This window comes from Peromyscus maniculatus, chromosome 1 (genome assembly GCF_049852395.1).
Source record: "Peromyscus maniculatus bairdii isolate BWxNUB_F1_BW_parent chromosome 1, HU_Pman_BW_mat_3.1, whole genome shotgun sequence".
In the NCBI taxonomy this organism is placed as follows: domain Eukaryota; kingdom Metazoa; phylum Chordata; class Mammalia; order Rodentia; family Cricetidae; genus Peromyscus; species Peromyscus maniculatus.
In genome coordinates, this window is record NC_134852.1 from 78,875,240 (window position 1) to 78,892,168 (window position 16,929).

At 43.9% G+C, this 16,929-nt stretch overlaps 1 protein-coding gene across 2 annotated transcripts in view; it reads right to left on the bottom strand.

Moving 5' to 3' along the window:
* Positions 1 to 16,929, bottom strand: part of Lrrc28 (leucine rich repeat containing 28) — a 126,499-nt gene that overhangs the window by 97,233 nt on the left and 12,337 nt on the right. For both annotated transcript variants that reach the window (XM_076544704.1, XM_076544709.1), the window contains exons 3-5: positions 14,171 to 14,211; positions 4,830 to 4,867; positions 3,774 to 3,911 (exon numbers count right to left, since the gene is read on the bottom strand). In XM_076544704.1, the coding sequence (XP_076400819.1) occupies positions 3,774 to 3,911; positions 4,830 to 4,867; positions 14,171 to 14,211 (217 nt within the window). The remainder of the gene's footprint in view (positions 1 to 3,773; positions 3,912 to 4,829; positions 4,868 to 14,170; positions 14,212 to 16,929) is intronic.

Here is a 16,929-nt window from a genome sequence, read left to right on the forward strand (position 1 = left end):
CACTTTGAAGGCTGCTGGGAAGAGTCTTAAGAGTTAAATGTACAGCTACCTTATGAAGCAACAACTTTTTCCCTCTTGAGATATTTTACCCCAAAGAAATAAAAAGGTATGTCCACAGAAAGCCATGTTCCATTATGTTCTGTTAGTTTTCATTTGAAAACCCTGCATGCTCAAGAGGCACTGAATCCTTATGCCATGGAACACTACTTTGAAATAAAAACCAACATAGCACAGGTATGTGCGGCAGCCTGAGTGTAACAAGAAACCACTCTCAGTGAAAGAAGTCACACACAGGGAACATATGTCAGGGCAAGAGAGTATAATAATTATATATATATGACAGGGCTGGAGAGATGGCTCAGAGGTTAAGGGAACTGGCTGCTCTTCCAGAGGTCCCGAGTTCAATTCCCAGCACCCACATGGTGGCTCACAACCATCTGTAATGAGGTCTGGTGCCCTCTTCTGGGCTGCAGGGATACAAGCAGACAGAACACTGTATACCTAATCAGTAAATAAATCTTAAAAAAATGTGATAATGATAACAGAAGGGACTACTTGGAGGCGAGGGAGGAGATAAGCAGAGTGGGAGGTAGAGGGTAGGGGGCAATAAGAACAATATCATGATATAGATGGATAAAAATGTCTCAATGAAACCCATGGCTAACTAAAAAAAAATGAAAAAATATGTCAGAACAAAATCTATTCATTTTGAATAATTAGCGTACAGTGACAGGGCCAATGAGATGGATCAGCAGCTAAGAGCAATTGCTGCAGATCCCGATGGCGGGAGTCTGATCCCTGGAACACACAAAGGTTTAGGACAGAACCGACTCCAAAAAGTCATCCCAGCTTCCATACATGCGCCATGGCATACCTCACATACCCACACGTCAGTCTCTCACATAATAATAAAATATTTATACATGCTTCGTTCATAAAAACATGCATTAATATATTGAAAAAAAAGTTAAGTGTTTTAATTTACAAAAGAAATACAAAGAACGCACTGCACGGCTCCGTTCACACTCCATTCATCCCTAGACTAGTCCTCAGAAGAGGCTTTGGCAATTCCTTCATCCTGTCTTACCTAGTGTTCTCTGCACGCTGTAAAGTATCTGCATTCAGGTGAAACAAAAAAGATATCACAGAGAAGAGCAGCAGGCATATTACACAAGGTAGAGAGGTGACAGAACGGTCCACACCATCCAGGGACACACTAGCTATGATGTCATGGTTGACTCTGACTTCGACAGAATGGTTCACACCATCCAGGGACATGCTAGCAATGATGCCACGGCTGACTCTGACTTCCTAACCATTAACAGGGGAGCATGGGGCACAACAGGGCACAAAGGTGATGGGATCAGTGTGCTTCAGCTCCGACACCTCAGACAAGCAGCTTGAGCCTTGGAGGTGACAGGGGTGTGGAGCAGTTGGCTGCAGCTCACAGAGGCCAGCTAGAATTAGTTCAAATAGAAAGCCTGCACGACCCAAGAACAGAGAAAGCCTGCGTGACTAAGAACAGAGCCAGGGAGTGGAATACTGAAGGACAGGAAGATGAGTCAAGCTATTTGGTACTTCATCTTCCCTCTTCCTTTATTCGAATACACCTGTCTATCACCTGGCTCCCGGGAAGATATCACCATATGGTGTGATAATTCAGAAAATAAGGGGAACCGATTTTGACGCCCCCCACACCCATTCTTCCCCCATTCTCTCTCTTCCACCAGTCTCTGCCAGTTTTCCCAGGGAAACACTGCTCCTGCTTCTTCCAGGCCCCCACAACTGAGCAGCTGAACGAGGAGAAGACAAAGGCACACTACAGAGAACAGCAGTACTCTGCGATCCAATAGAAGAGGGAAGAGAACCTGTAGAAAGGTGAGTATTATCAGGAAGCGCCCTCTAATGTAAGTCATAGGGCAAGTTTCAGAATCCGAGAGAACACTGGGCTTCATGGCAATCTGAACATGCAAAGACTGTGTGCATGCTTAAAGCAGTTCTGAGCTCTGACTGTCCTTACAGCCAGGCTTTTACACGTGTGCTTGTTGTGTTAATTCTACATCCTGAACATTTTTCATATCTCAATTAGTGGCTATGAAGCGCGCGCGCGCGCACACACACACACACACACATGTGCACACACGTGCACACACATACATGCATGTACTTGCTAGCACATACCACACACACACCAAACAAACAAACCACCACAGTAAGATGGGAAGCCTTTGAGGGAACCCAGCATGAAGAACAGCCACATAACAGCGTGGACTATGTAGAAGGAGTTACCATCACATGTCAGCTAGTGTCTACTGCCACCAAGGAACAACTCCTGAGACCCCCCCACCTCCTTCTCTTCATACCATGTCTCCAAACACTGCCACACATGGGGGAGCTGTTTAGACTTGGTCCCAACCAGTCAAATATTTGAAACAACTTCACAACGAGCTGTGTGAATGTGAGGCGAGGAAGCAGGAGGGCCCGTCCAGCACTACACAGGATGCCTAGGAAGAAAAGCACCTACTCTTGGCCAGGCACGGTGATGCCTTTCATCTCAGCACTCGGGAGGCAGGGACAGGTGGATCTGTGGAGTTCCAGGACATCCAGGGCTACACACTGAAACCCAGTTCAAAACAAAACTTCCTCCAGGCTATCCAAAAAGTCACTACTTAAAATGCAGAGTTGCTACAGAATAAAATATCACTCCAAACATGAAGAGCCAAGTGCAGACAACAGAAAAAAAGCTAGGAAATTAAAATAAAAAATGCATGCCTGAATTCTTATGGAACGGAAGTGTAGACAAAACAAGTTATATGAAAGCAGTCAGGAAATATACACCTCCAGTGGTTAGTAAGAGGCAGTCAGGTGGTGTCAGAAGAACACCATTAACTTCTGGGAATGTACTAGACGGAAATGACCACATTCCACCACAAAATGTGATGCACAGGAAAGAAAGAACGGAGCACTCACAGGGACCCAAAGTGCTCCGTGTCCTTGCATGTATATAAACAGGGTTTGCAAACCCTGCAGTGGATCCACGCATTTCATTCTCTAGTTTGGTTTTGGGGACAGGGTCTCTTGGACCTCAGGCTGGCCTTGAACCCACCATGTAGCCGAGGCCAACTTTGACCTTCTGATCTTCTTGCATTACTGTATGAGATTTGTAGAGCTGGGGATTGAACCCGGGGCTTCAAACATGCTAGGCAAGCACTCTATCAACCGAGCTACATTCCCAGGCCCTGCTATGCATCTGTTAGTGCCAAATATGAAAGCTTCTATCCCTGTTGCTACATTTCCAGGCGGTCTTCAAAAGAGCATCTAATTCTCCAGCTATCTAAAAAGAGACACTTGAAGGCTGGCACGATCAAACACAGGTGGCACATGATAAACCCTGAAAATCATGTTCTTTACTGACTTGAAAGTGTTTGCACCGAATACAGCTGGAAGCGGTGAGACTTGTTATGAGGTTATATATTAACTTCTTAATTCTATTTTTACCAAAAACACCATAAGCATCTGAGTTCACTTCCATACAAGCATCTTGCCTGGCAGTGACAGGAAAGGACACTGATCATAACGCACTCCTGCGGTGGGCCAGAATAAACACTACCTTCTTACATTTCCACCAGAAGAACCCTTAGTCGTGTTTTACCTACATCCCTTTGTTTCATCTTGAAATAAACAGATACTTGCAAATACATTTACACATCCCACTGCATACAGTGATAAAAGCAGATTCATGACACACAAGAAACTATACAGACAGGGATTACCTGGAGGTAGGAATTGTAGTTGGTTGTTAGCTAATCGAAGATGACGTAACGCTCTCAGACGACCAATTTCCGGGCACACAATCTCTAAGGCATTGTCACTAAGGTCCAGACACTGGAGTTTGACAAGGGACCCAATGGCTTCCGAGAGAAAAGACAGGGAAGGCAGAATGAGTGTGACGTAAGTGATCTCAGATGAAATGATCTAATCTCCACTCTCCCATCTTTGACAAAACAGTGAAAACAAAAGTTACGAAAGTGATAAATATTTCCACCTTGAGATAAAATGTAACTTAACAAAGAACAAATAAAAATGTCAAAACAATGGGGGAAATGTGTAACTAAATAAATCATTCAAAGATGAACCCAGCTGTGATGGCAAACACCAGCAGCCACTGTCCCGGGGAGGGGGAGGCGGGAGGGTGGAGTCTGAGGCCAGGCAGGACATAGGGGCCTGTTCTCAGATAGGGGTAACTAAGAGCAGGCAGGCAGGCAGGGGCTCGGGCTCAGTTGGTAAGTGCTTGTCTTGTAAGCAAGGAAACCCGGGGCTCACTCACTGGCCAGCCAGGCTAGCCTACTTGGTGAGCTCCAGGCCAGTGAGAGATTTCCCCCAAAGAGTAAAAAATAAATTTAAAAAAAAATTAAGAGGAAGGCATCTGAGGAACAAGTCACAAGGTGGTTCTCTCTCTCTCTCTCTCTCTCTCTCTCTCTCTCTCTCTCTCTCTCTCTCTCTCACACACACACACACACACACACACACACACACACACACAAACTTTAAAGAATATATGATTTTATATGTAACTAAATTCTTAGTTTGTCCCATTTAGTACTTATTTTACTGTTTCCCGGCAGCAGTTTATCTAGTAATTTACCTGGCCATTTATTGTCCTTTTAGACTTATCTATTTAGTCATAATTCTCAACAAAGTAAAAAGTCCTTTAGATTAAAATTCCCTAACACACCAACCAAAATGGGTTTAAAGAGATAATTTTATCCACTCATAAAGCGAAATATAAACTACATAGTTTTCAAACTAAAAATTCCAAGTGAGCTTACCTTCTGGAACCACAACTATGTTATTTGAGTGAAGGTACCTGTGACAGAAGGGGGAAGTAGCTGTTATTATTCGGTATTTTGCCAGACAAGCAGTTAATACAAGCTCTGTTTGAAAACTTATCAAATATAAGGTAAGACTTCCTTTCATACCGTAACGTCAACCCAAAACACAGATAACAGCTGAGTAACAACACCTTGAGAGTAATAGCTTATGCTAAATCACAAATATTAAATCCATCTTCTGTCTCAGTCATTTTAAAATCATTAATATAAAAAAATGAGGTATCTTTCAGCCTCATTAAAAGATTACTAATTTCTGCAGTCCATTTAAATTATTCAGTTTTCAGAAAAACATCTATTGTGTAAGAAAAATATCAATACCTAGTGAGTAGCAGGAGACACCAGTTTTGGTTTCTAAAATGTAACTTAGCTAAAGATATTTCTAACTGGCTCGGCCATTAAGAGCCACTTGCTACACTTACAGGGGACCTGGGTTCAGTTCCCAGCACACACTTGGTGGCTCATAAATGTCTGTAATTCCAGTTTCAGAGATCAAACACCCTCTTCTTAACTCCACAGGTACCAGGCACACACATCGGCCCATACATACTTACAGGGAAAACATTCAAAGATGAAAAAAATAAACCCTTAAAGATATCTCTAGTTGGCATGTGTACTGTAACCCAAGAACAGGGATTAAATGTTCACTATGCATCTGTAGACACTCAGATGCCAAGGCACAGAGATTTTCCTTCTCAGCAAATGGAACTTCTTTAAAAAGACCTGCAAGTCCAGGCAAGTCTGAGTCATCACACTTCCCACTGAAGTGTCTTTAGCACACTCTGGTGGAGACTCCAGGTACCATCAGAAACAAGATAGAGCCAAACACCATGACTACCAGAGATCAGATAGTAGGAAGAGAAGAAAATGGGTTTTATTACTGATTTTGAGGTAAGAAAACTAGATTTTTAGAATACTTTATTTTCAAACCAGTCAAATTTCCAAAAGTATTTTAAAACATAACTTCGAAAACTTCTTTTGCACTCTAAAAATCTTTAGTGAATGTCAGTGAATAACAAAAACAGAAAGTAATTTTGTGAAGCTTTTCCTATGCCAAATTAAACCAGTGTTATAGAGGATGCTAACCTGTGGGTTTTCAAATCAGCTAAGCCCAGACACACTCAGCTGTGAGGCTTTTTCCCCCCAAAAAATACTTAAAGGCTTTTCACTAATGGTTCTTAAGGTTTGAAACCAGCTTTTCAAAAACGGTTATGAAGAGAAGCAGCCGAGTATTCTGATCAATAACACATGCTCAAACTCCCCAGCAGAACTAACACCCCACAACCAGAGAGAGAAACAAGCACACCCGACCACCGTCTGACCGACAAGCAGCATCCCTGTCCTGTTCCCAACACTGTCCCACCAACTGACAGAGAGGGGCCTGAGCCTAGAGCTCCTGGCCTTCTTGCCAATTGGCTAGGCGACACAGCCGTGTCTCTTGGCAACAGTCCACGCTGTAGTATTGGCGTCTATGTTTGTCAGGCAGCAAGGCCCTTGTTTGATAAGCATGTGACACAATTAAACCAAGGGCACACTCCAGAATAGATTCATTCTTTGCTTTGTGTATAGGAATTGATTACACATTTTAAACATAATACTTTGGAAGCATCTTGATTAAGGTTCTTTGTGCCAAAAGACTGTAAATAAATGTGCAGGCACACACACTGAAGTATGCAAATGTGCATTTGTTGTACTGAAAAACCAGATGCCATCACATAAAAATAGAGGCAGAGCTGGGCTTTAAAAACTGTTTCAATAAAACACTTGCCTGGAGTTCTACCTATGAAAATGTCCAAGTCACAATATATACTAAAGTATCCACTATTGTGACTGAAATTTAAAAACACATTTTAATACACTAAATGTGTCTACAGTGAAGAGGCTATGGCACTACAGTGTTCCTAATCCTGACTGAACACTGGAACCATCAGGGTCTACAAAAGATCATCCATCAAGCATTAAATACAACACAATCTGAATTCCACAAATAGTTTTAGGATACAACCAAATGAGAATCCACTTAGTACAGGCAGCGAGCCCCTCTGTGATAACTGGGTGAGAGGTATAGCAGAACACTGTACTATCTTTACTATGTCCTTACAGTCACATGACCATGGGGACATTCCCAACACCTTCGGTCTCCTAATTTATAATCACAAAAGAGAGCATGTTGGCATCTCTCTGGGGGTTAGAGGAACTGATGACAGGGAGGTCACAGGGAGGTGCTTGTTAGGACATGGCGAGGGGTCAGAGAGGTCAGTGAAGGTGACGTGCCTGTGCCTGCCTTTGTGTAGCTGTAAGGCTTGTGGTCACAGGCTCAGGACCTTCAATTCTATCAGTTCTTTTTAATTTCAGAGTAACTGAAACCGTCATGTTTCAAAGGAACTTGTTTTCATCCTGTTTTGCTGAAATGCTGCGGGAAATCAAATTCAATGCTAGTACCAACACCACTGGTGGGTAGAGTCACTTTGGCAAATGGCCTGGTCATTTTGTCTGGTTTTTTTAATAACTGAAACAAACTTTTACTCAGTATGGTAATGTCAGTCTCCTAGTGCTGACCAACGTCCCATGGAGTTCACGATGTTAAGCACAGGGGAGACTGGGTGAGGAGTATCCTGGCACACTCTGTGCTGTCTTTACAACTGCCCTGAACTTTATACCTAACCATTAGTATACACGTGTACTCCACGGTGAAAAGTTTTCTTTTTAATTGAAGGACAGGACTTCCACTTCTGGACACGATGGAGTAATAAGGGCCAGACTGACCCGACTTTGCTGGAAACAAGCAAAAGACAGATGGCATCTATGAAACAACTATTTTCAGACAGTGACAACAGGTGACTAAGACTATGTCTCCTAAGAATAGAACCAGCAAGGCAAGTCCCGTCATCACCTAACTGTCTGCTTGGAGGAAATTCGCGACTACGGCACAGAAAGAGAATTCCTAGATTATGGAGCCACTGTGAAGCTCAGTCAGCTAGCAGCCAAGGGAAAAGAGTTCAGGAGACGATGGACTGCCCCTCGCTCCACCCCACCCCACCCCAAAAACAGCAGCCCCAAAAACTTACAGGCTTTCCTGACTCTTTGCTAAATTATAAAATGCACATGCGTAAGAGAAACCCTGGGCAAGCGCAGGAGAAAAGCCATCAGCTGAGCGGCCCACAGAGCTCTCTGGACTCAGGCTCACATTCAAGCACACTGCCAAACCCTGCACTCACCCAGGGCATTCAAAGGAGAGCCTAGACAGCCCGGGCCTTTGCAAAGAGAGCTAACCTATCCTTAGATCCGAGATTCCTCCTGTTCTAAGAAATTCATACAAGAACCAAACAAAAAATGCCAGGAAACAGCAACACTCAAAAGACAATAAAATGTAGACTATGGAAAATTTATAAAGCGCATCATCCAATGAGGAAAATGACCCCAAACTAGTAAAAACTTTAAAAAACAAACCAATTGACACAAATAAACCCACTAAGTAAATGACTGGGAAACAAGGACATTTAAATAGCCATAATGATCATATCCTGGTCTGCACCAGCTGGCTTTGTGTGTCAAACTGACACATGCTAGTCAGAGAGGAAGGCGCCTCAGCTGAGGAAATGCCTCCATGAGATCCAGCTGTGAGGCATTTTCTCAATTAGTGATCAGTGCAGGAAGGCCCAGTCCATAGTGGATGGTCCCATCCCTAAGCTGCTGGTCCTGGATTCTGTAAGAAATCAGGCTGAGCAAGCCATGAGGAACAAACCAGCCAGCAGCACCCTTCTGTGGCCTCTGTATCAGCTCCTGCCTCCAGGTTCCTGTCCTGTTTGAGTTCCTGTCCTGACTTCCTTTGATGATAAAGGAAGTATAAGCTGAATAAACCCTTTCCTCCCCAACTTGCTTTTTGGTCATGGTATTTTATTGCAGCAACAGAAACCCTAAGATGGGGTATTTAGATGAAAATTATGAACATGTTAAGAACTATAAAATATAAAGAAAAATGAAATGTCTAGAGATCAAAGACATCCATATATAAAATGAAAATACATGATACATAAAACCACTGGATGGATTTAATGTACTAACTGACCTCAAGGGCAGAAAAATACAATTGATCAAAACTGAAGCACCTGCAGAAAGACACTGAAAAAGAACAGCCATGCTGATTATGGATGTATTAAACAGCCCAAGGAGCATGCCGGAGTCTCACAAGTAGAGGCCAAAGACAGTAGAGGCATTAGAAACACGTGCTGCAACAATGTTAAAGACCATGCAAAGGTGAAGAAAATAAATACTAGAAGCTCAGTATACTCAAAGAGGAGGGAAAAGAAAACCATGAGAGAATCAAGATGAAGTCCCTACAAGGTGGTGTAAACAGCTGGAGGCTGCGGGGGCTGTGAGGGGCAGCTCCATGGAAGGCTGGCTGCGTACTCAGCGAGCAGAGTCCTGGGTGCCATCCCCAGAACCACCACCACAAAAAGAAATTAATTTTAAAATTTTCAAAGGAAACTCTTCAAACTTGATCAAGAGGAGAAAAATATACCTTACACACAAAGGAATAAGTTTAAGAGAAACAGGTGTGTCTTGATAGACTGCAGACAGAGGGTAGTGAATGCCTCCACAATGCGGAAGGATAGAAAGGCTAACAACTAAGACGCTAATCCCAGAAACACGTCATGGAAACACACAGGAGGTGACTGAGACAACAGAAACATGACTCTCAGGGAAGGAGAAAACCACTGAGTCCCAGGCTCCTCCATCTGAGAGCAAAGCACAGTACCCGGAAGCAGAAACTGAGACACTGGATTTCATCGAGGCAGACAGCTTTTCCTCTGCAAAACTGTGTCCTGGGAGAAGGACTTGTAACGGGCTGGACAAGAAGACCTTAGACTACATCAGGACTATTAAATCTGAGCATAAAAACAGACAATCAAGGCTCAGATGACAAGTGGGTACATGAAAAGATGTTCGCCATCTCCAGCCATTAGAGAAACACAAATGAAGTCCCACTGTGGTAAACCAGTCACATCAGGATGGCTGCTGGAATGAGACCCAGGACCACCACCAAACACCAGGAGGGAAGCCTCACTGGGTGTGACTGCTAATCTCCACTGTCAATTTTACCCACCTAAGAGTGACCCAGGAGACTGCGGCACACCTCGGGTGTGCCTGTGAGGGCATTTCCAGTGAGAATTAGCTGAGGAGAAAGATACGCTTTGAGTGCGTGGCACCACCTCATGGGTAGGGGCCTGGGAAGAAGCAGCAGTCTGACTAATGGTCTACATCCCGGTCTACATCCCCATCTCCACCGCCTGCATGCACGTGGAAGAGCTGCCTCTACCATCCCCAGGTGAGCCAGGCTGCTGTACCTTCCCTGCTCCTCACCGAGATCCCTCAGAAACCGTGAACCAAAGTCTCTCTTTCCCCTAAGTTAGTGGTTCTCAACCTGTGGGTCACAACCCCTTCAGCAAACCCCTATCTCCAAAAATATTTACATTACCATTCATAACAGTAGCAAAATTACAGTTATGAAGCAGCAATGAAAATAACTTTATGGTTGGGGGTCCCCACAACATGAGGAGCTGTATAAAGGGTCGCAGCGTTGGAAGGCTGAGAACCGCCGCCCTAAGTTGTTCCTGTCAGGGATCTGTCGCACTCAAGCACAGTGACTAACAAGCTGGGCATGTGGTCCATGCCTGCTTCTCAGCACTTGGCAGGTAGAGAGAGAGGCAGGAGGGTCAGGAGTCTAGGTCATTCTTGTCTACATGGCAGGTCTGAGGCCAAGCTGGGCTTTGTGGGTTCCTGCTGTGGGGAGGATTCTACCACACCAGGGAAATGTCAGGTGGCACAGCTATAATGATTTGGCAGTTTCTTAAAAAAAAAAAAAAAAAAAAACAAAAAAAAAAACACCTAATAATTCTGAGCAAAAGTGATAAAGAACCTCTTTTCCATAAAATCAATGAGAATACTGTGAAATTTTTCAGAAGCAGCACACACAAGACTATGGTTAACTAGCCCAAGGCCTGCAGTGACAGGGGAGTACCTCTGTAAGAAAACTGCTGTGGAGTATCCGACGGTGGCCCGGGAGCTCTGTTTTCATGTGTGCTAGCCCCATGCCTCACTGTCTAGGGCTGCAGAATTAAGGAAAGCCAAGAGTTCACAACGAGACTGAAAAGCGGTAGCCTGGGGGAAACTGGGTGAGAAGGCTGTCCAAGCCGCAGTCCCAAAGAATTACTATTCACTTGCTCTCAGAGCTGCCTGAAGACTTGACGGCAAAGCTGTTCTTATTTATATATACACTAGTAAGATAGACATACAGATCTTATTAGCAAGGGTAAGTCCAAAAGTTCTAGCACAAAAAACCCTGTCCCCAGTGCTAAACTGAAACAAATTTCAGGCAACTGTTGAATTTCGCAGCTTCCTAAGGCAGTAGAAAATAACTAGAACAAATAATACACAAACCAGAAAACCTGAAGGAAAAGCTGGTAGGGAGTGTCCATGAGGGATCTGGCAACCCAGCAGACCACTGGCCCATGTGGACACAGACAAGTCCAGAGCTGTGCACAGGAGCAGCTGAAGAACTAACAAGGCCTCAGGCTCTCCTATCTGCTGAGCTGAAGCCCTACAGAGGTACAAGAACTGAAGGCTGGAGCAGAGTCACGCGGCTGACAATGGAGAGGCCAAGGTGTGTCACAACACTTACAGGAGACTCAAAGACTGAGGATTGAAGCAGTTACAGAAGTCTGTTTAATCGTGAGCTGAACACCAACAGCTCATGGTCAAATCTGCACACAGTATGGCTACAGAAACTGTGATTAGTGATCAGCTCATGAATAGTCAGGGACCACTACCAAACTTAGCAAATATTTTTTTAATGAAGAAAAGGGCAAGGTAAAGAAAAATGAAAAGCCAGGAAAACTTGCCAATTCATTCTGAAGTCAATAATACTAGGATACCAAGTACAAACAAAAAATCACAAGACTACAGAGAATATCCCTTTTGAAAACAGCTGCAAAATTCTACTACCTAACCAAACTCAACCACATATAAAGATAATTACATTCTATGACCAAATAGAAGTCATCCCAGCATTATAATATTGGTTTGATGTATAAAAATTGATCAGTATAATGTACAATATTAGTAGAATAAAAGACAAAACAAGAAGAAAAAAAGATCCACTGAAGTTAAAAAGAAAAAAACTCTACAGGCAAGAGGTGAAGATAGCTTCCCCAGCCACAGAAGACTTCAGAGATGCCTACAGCTCACATATTTAATGGAGAAGACTGAACAAAAGATACAGTGATGCCTTCATGTGCTCATCACTTCTCTCAACTTCCTGTGTTGATTAAGCTAGGGCACCTAACTAAGAAAAATGGATGAGTGAATGAAGAACCATCTACAAACTCCAACCTTGGTGGTGATCCACAGCTCTCTAGCTGAACTTAAGACCTGCTCAGCAAGAGGGAAACCCAAGAGCACTGAGGAGACTGGGCTTCCTGGTGGAGGTGACAGGTGATGTCACATCCTGGGGTGCTTTCCTGTCACCCAGAGCACACACCCCACATGTGGGCGGAAGGAGAAGGAAACTGAGGCGGCAGTGCTGAGTGCGTTACATTTTGCTGATGGGTTGCGGGTGTTCACTGTACTGTGTTCTCATCTTTTCTGTTAGTTTGAAGAGTTTCAGAAAGAAAGAAAAAGGATGGGACAAATGACAGGGACTCGAGGTAAAGGTGGATATGGAAGTTAGCTTTTCCTTCATCTTCCCAATACTCAGACTAAATAACACACGAGCAAGGAACAGCAAGGAAAACGCTCCTGCAATGAAATCGCACAATGAAATGAGTACAGAGAAATACATGCGATCTAAATGTTTATCTTCCATAGTGGCAAATTAAACCCAAATACTTGATTCATTATGTCTTAGTCACTGTTCGGCTGCTGTGAAGAGACACCATGACCAAGGCAAGTCTTATAAAGGACAACATTTATTGCTTACAGTTTCAGAGGTTTAGCCCATTATCATCATGGCAGAGGCCATGCAGTAGGCAGGCAAGGTGCTGGGGAAGTAGCTGAGAGCTATATCCTGATCAGCAGCCAGAGAGAAAGCCTGGGCCTGGCATGGTCTTTTGAAACCTCAAAGCCCACCCCTAGTGACATACTTCCTCCAATAAGGCCAGACCTCTTAATCCTTCTAATCCTTTCAAATAGTGTCACTCCCAGGTGACTACGTATTCAAATATATGAGCCTATGAGGCCATTCTTTTTCAAACCACCACACATTAAAAAACAAAAGTGGCCAGGTGGTGGTGGGCATGCCTTTAGTTCCAGTACTTGGGAGGCAGAGGCAGGTGGTTCTCAGATTTCAAGATCAACCTGGTCTACAAAGAGAGTTCCAGGACAGCCAGAGAAACCCTGTCTCTAGAAACAAAAAAAAAAAAAAAAAAAAAAGTGAAGTTGGGATGATGTCTTGGTGATAAAAGTGCTTGCTCTGCAAGCCTAAGGACCAGAGTTTGAATACCACAAAGAAGTCAGAGAGAGCTACATGTGTCTGTAACCCTAGCAACTAGAGGACAAAGACAGAAAGGTCTTGAGAGCTTGCTGGCCAACTGGCCAACAGAGCCCAAAAGACACACTAGGGTTCAGTGAGAGGCCCTGTCTCAAGAGTAAGGTAGAAAATGAGAGGGAAAGACATCAACAGACTTATTCCAGTCTCTGTATGTGCGCGCGCGCGCGCACACACACACACACACACACACACACACACACACACACACACACACACACACACCACAAAAAATTAAAAATAAGTCACAAAAGCATGGGTATTGGGATGCCTCTCAAGCCGGAAGCACTGCCCTGCCATGTACACAGAAAGCCCACAGCACCACAGGAAAACAAAAACAAAACAGGGAATTTTGTAGTATTATGTAGGTGACCTTCAAAAGAACTGCCACTACCTACCGAGACATGGAGGAAGTGGGGAGAGACTTTCACTGATGTGACTGCGTGCCATCAGAGAGCTTATCTCCAGCCTGACATAGGAACAACAGTAGAGATTCTCCCAGTTGCACAAACTTCCCAGAAGGAGCATCTTCATTGCCTGAGCTGAGCTACCTCAACACATTAAAAGGTTCTAACACACCACGGAGGGGGTTAGTTAGCAAAGCCTGTCGTCTACCCAGAGCAGCAACCTGACAACCACACCCAAAAGTAACACATTTCAAATAGCTTAAAATTCCCATTCTTGTTTGTTTGTTTGATTGTTTTATTTGTTTTAAAAATTAAATAAACAGACTCACAGTTCCACAAGGTTTGGAAGCTTCTGAGCAAGGTTTTCTGGCTGAAAATTAAAAACTCAGAATTAAATTTTATCTTTGGAAAAAGGTATTAACATTTTTAATTACCTTAAACACAATAGACTATTTTCTTGGGATATAAATTTTAAGAATGTGAAAATAATAACTCAGCATTTTAGGATTTATACTTATACCAATCACAAGACACTTAGTAAATTCAAACAGTTAAAATCAGCATCCCTTAGAGCAGTGGTTCTCAACCTTCCTAATGCTGCAACCCTTTAATAGCTTCATGTTGTAGTGATCCCAACCATAAAATTATTTTCATGGCTAAATCATAACCATAATTTTGCTACTGTTCGGTAGGAATCATAATGTAAATATCTGAGTTTTCCGATGGTCTTAGGCCACCCCTGTGGAAAGGTTGCAAGCTACAGGTTGAGAAACAGTGCCTTAGGGAAATCAGAACCCTCTGGCTCAATGGCCACAAAAGACAGACACTGCTCAGGAGACAGACAGAAGGAAGGTGATCGTAGATGAGAGAATCGGGGGCTAGAGAGGCAGCTGTGGACAAAGAATGCCAAGGACTGCCAACAGCCTGCTCAGGGAGAAAGGCCTGCCAGACTCTACAGTCCCCAAAAGGAGACCCGCCTCCACCCCATGAACACACCCTAATTTTGGATGCTTGAGTCCAGAGTGTAAGTGAATGAACTTCTGTTGGTGCTGCATTGTTACAGTGGCCTCACAGAGTCCTCAAAGTCCCCTTTTCCCTCCCCCAGTTCTGCCCAAGAATGAGACCCAAGAAGGCTGAGAATGAACAGAGATGAGAACCGTGGTCCAACATTTCTGGACCTGAGGGCGGCCTCCTGAGAGTGTGGCAGATGGAGGAAATGAGCCACGGGGGAGGGGTGCTTTTCCAAGGGGAAACTTCCACAATTTCATTCACAGGTTGAAAGGAGCAGACAGTCCCACCCCGGGGTGTCCTGTAAATAACTGGGTATCAAATCACACACATGGTTCGTATTACAAGTTCATGGTTACAAGTACATGAAGATGCACACTATGAGAACTGAAGAAGTGCACAGGATATGTTTTTTGTTTTTCATTCCACATCCCCCAAACACCAAAAGGTAAGCTAGGTTTCAATGACAGAACCAGGAATAGCTTTTAGAAAACAAAAATAAAAAGCGTCTGGCATGAATTCTGAAAGACAAATATAACAGACCGGCATGAGGTGGATGGGAGGGTGGCTCTGGTTCACCTCCTGGGCACAGGAAGTGACATATGCAAAGGGGAAGGTGTGCTTAGAAAGTGACCTATTGCCGGGCAGTGGTGGCGCAGGCCTTTAGTCCCAGCACTCGGGAGGCAGAGGCAGGCGGATCTTTGTGAGTTCGAGGCCAGCCTGGGCTACCAAGTGAGTTCCAGGAAAGGCGCAAAGCTACACAGAGAAACCCTGTCTCGAAAAACCAAAAAAAAAAAAAAAAAAAAAAAAAAAAAAAAAAAAAGAAAGTGACCTATTGTCCTGTGATGCCTTACTAGTACTCTTAAAGACATCCCGGGTTCTGCACAACTTTGTTATAGGAACAGCTGTGCTTGGGGTGGGGGTGGCCAACGATCAGGAACGTGTGTGATGGACTTCATGACATGTCCCTCCAATTGGTGCCTCTGGGGAGGTTTAGGAGGTGTGGCCTTGCTGAAGGAAGTGTGTCACAGGGAGCAAAGCTCTGAGGGTTCATGAGCCACACGCCATTCCTAGCTGGCTCTAGGATTCCTTCTTGCAGTTCAAGATGTGAGCCCTCCGCTGCAGGTGCAGCCGCCACGCCTTTGTTCCCTCCTTATAGACTAACACTCCGGACCAAAATCACCTTGCTCGCAGTGTTTTACCACAGCAACAGAAAGAAACTAACACAGAACATATTTGGCTTTTGCACCTAAGTTGGTCACCTCACAACCACCTGTTACTCCAGCTCCAGGGGATCTGATGCCCTCTTCCAGGCTCTTTGGACACTTACCCTCACAGGTACACATACTCGCAAACATATAAATTTCAAATTTAAATAAAAATCAAGTATAAACCTGTAGACTGATTTTGTACAAAGTGGCAAGGACTGTTAAGGTCCGATGTAAAATATTACCACAGACTCATGATTAAACATTAGGTCACCGGGGAGTGGTGCTGTTTGGGGAAGATTGTGGAGCTTTAGGAAGCTCAGAAGCTTAGGGGATGAGAAAGATAGGCCCCAATGATTAGAGAAGTAACTAATACATGGGCTTTTCTAAGGAATAGCTTAAAACAACAAAAACAACAACAAAACCAAAAACTAAACACAATGGAAACCCACTAGTTTATTTTCGACAAGAGAATAACATTACGGGTGGCGGTGGCACATTCCTTTAATTCCAGCCCTCAGGAGACAGAGGCAGGCAAATCTCTGTGAGATGGAGGCCAGCCTAGTCTACAAAGTGAGTTCCAGGGCAGTCAGGACTGTTACACAGAGAAACCCTGTCTTGAAAAACCAAAAACCAAACCAAAACAAAACAAAAAAACGTACAATTTCATTCAGGCATACAGACACATTCCCACTGCTTAGATACATAACAGCCACGCCCTTTTCTCATAAGCACCATCACTGGACATGGACACTGTAAAGTGACTGAAGAATCTGAATACTCACTGTTGACAGAATCAACTGATGTCTAAGTGGTACAAGTTTTGGATCCTCACATTTGGTACCAGTATACATGTCACAAGGGGATCTATC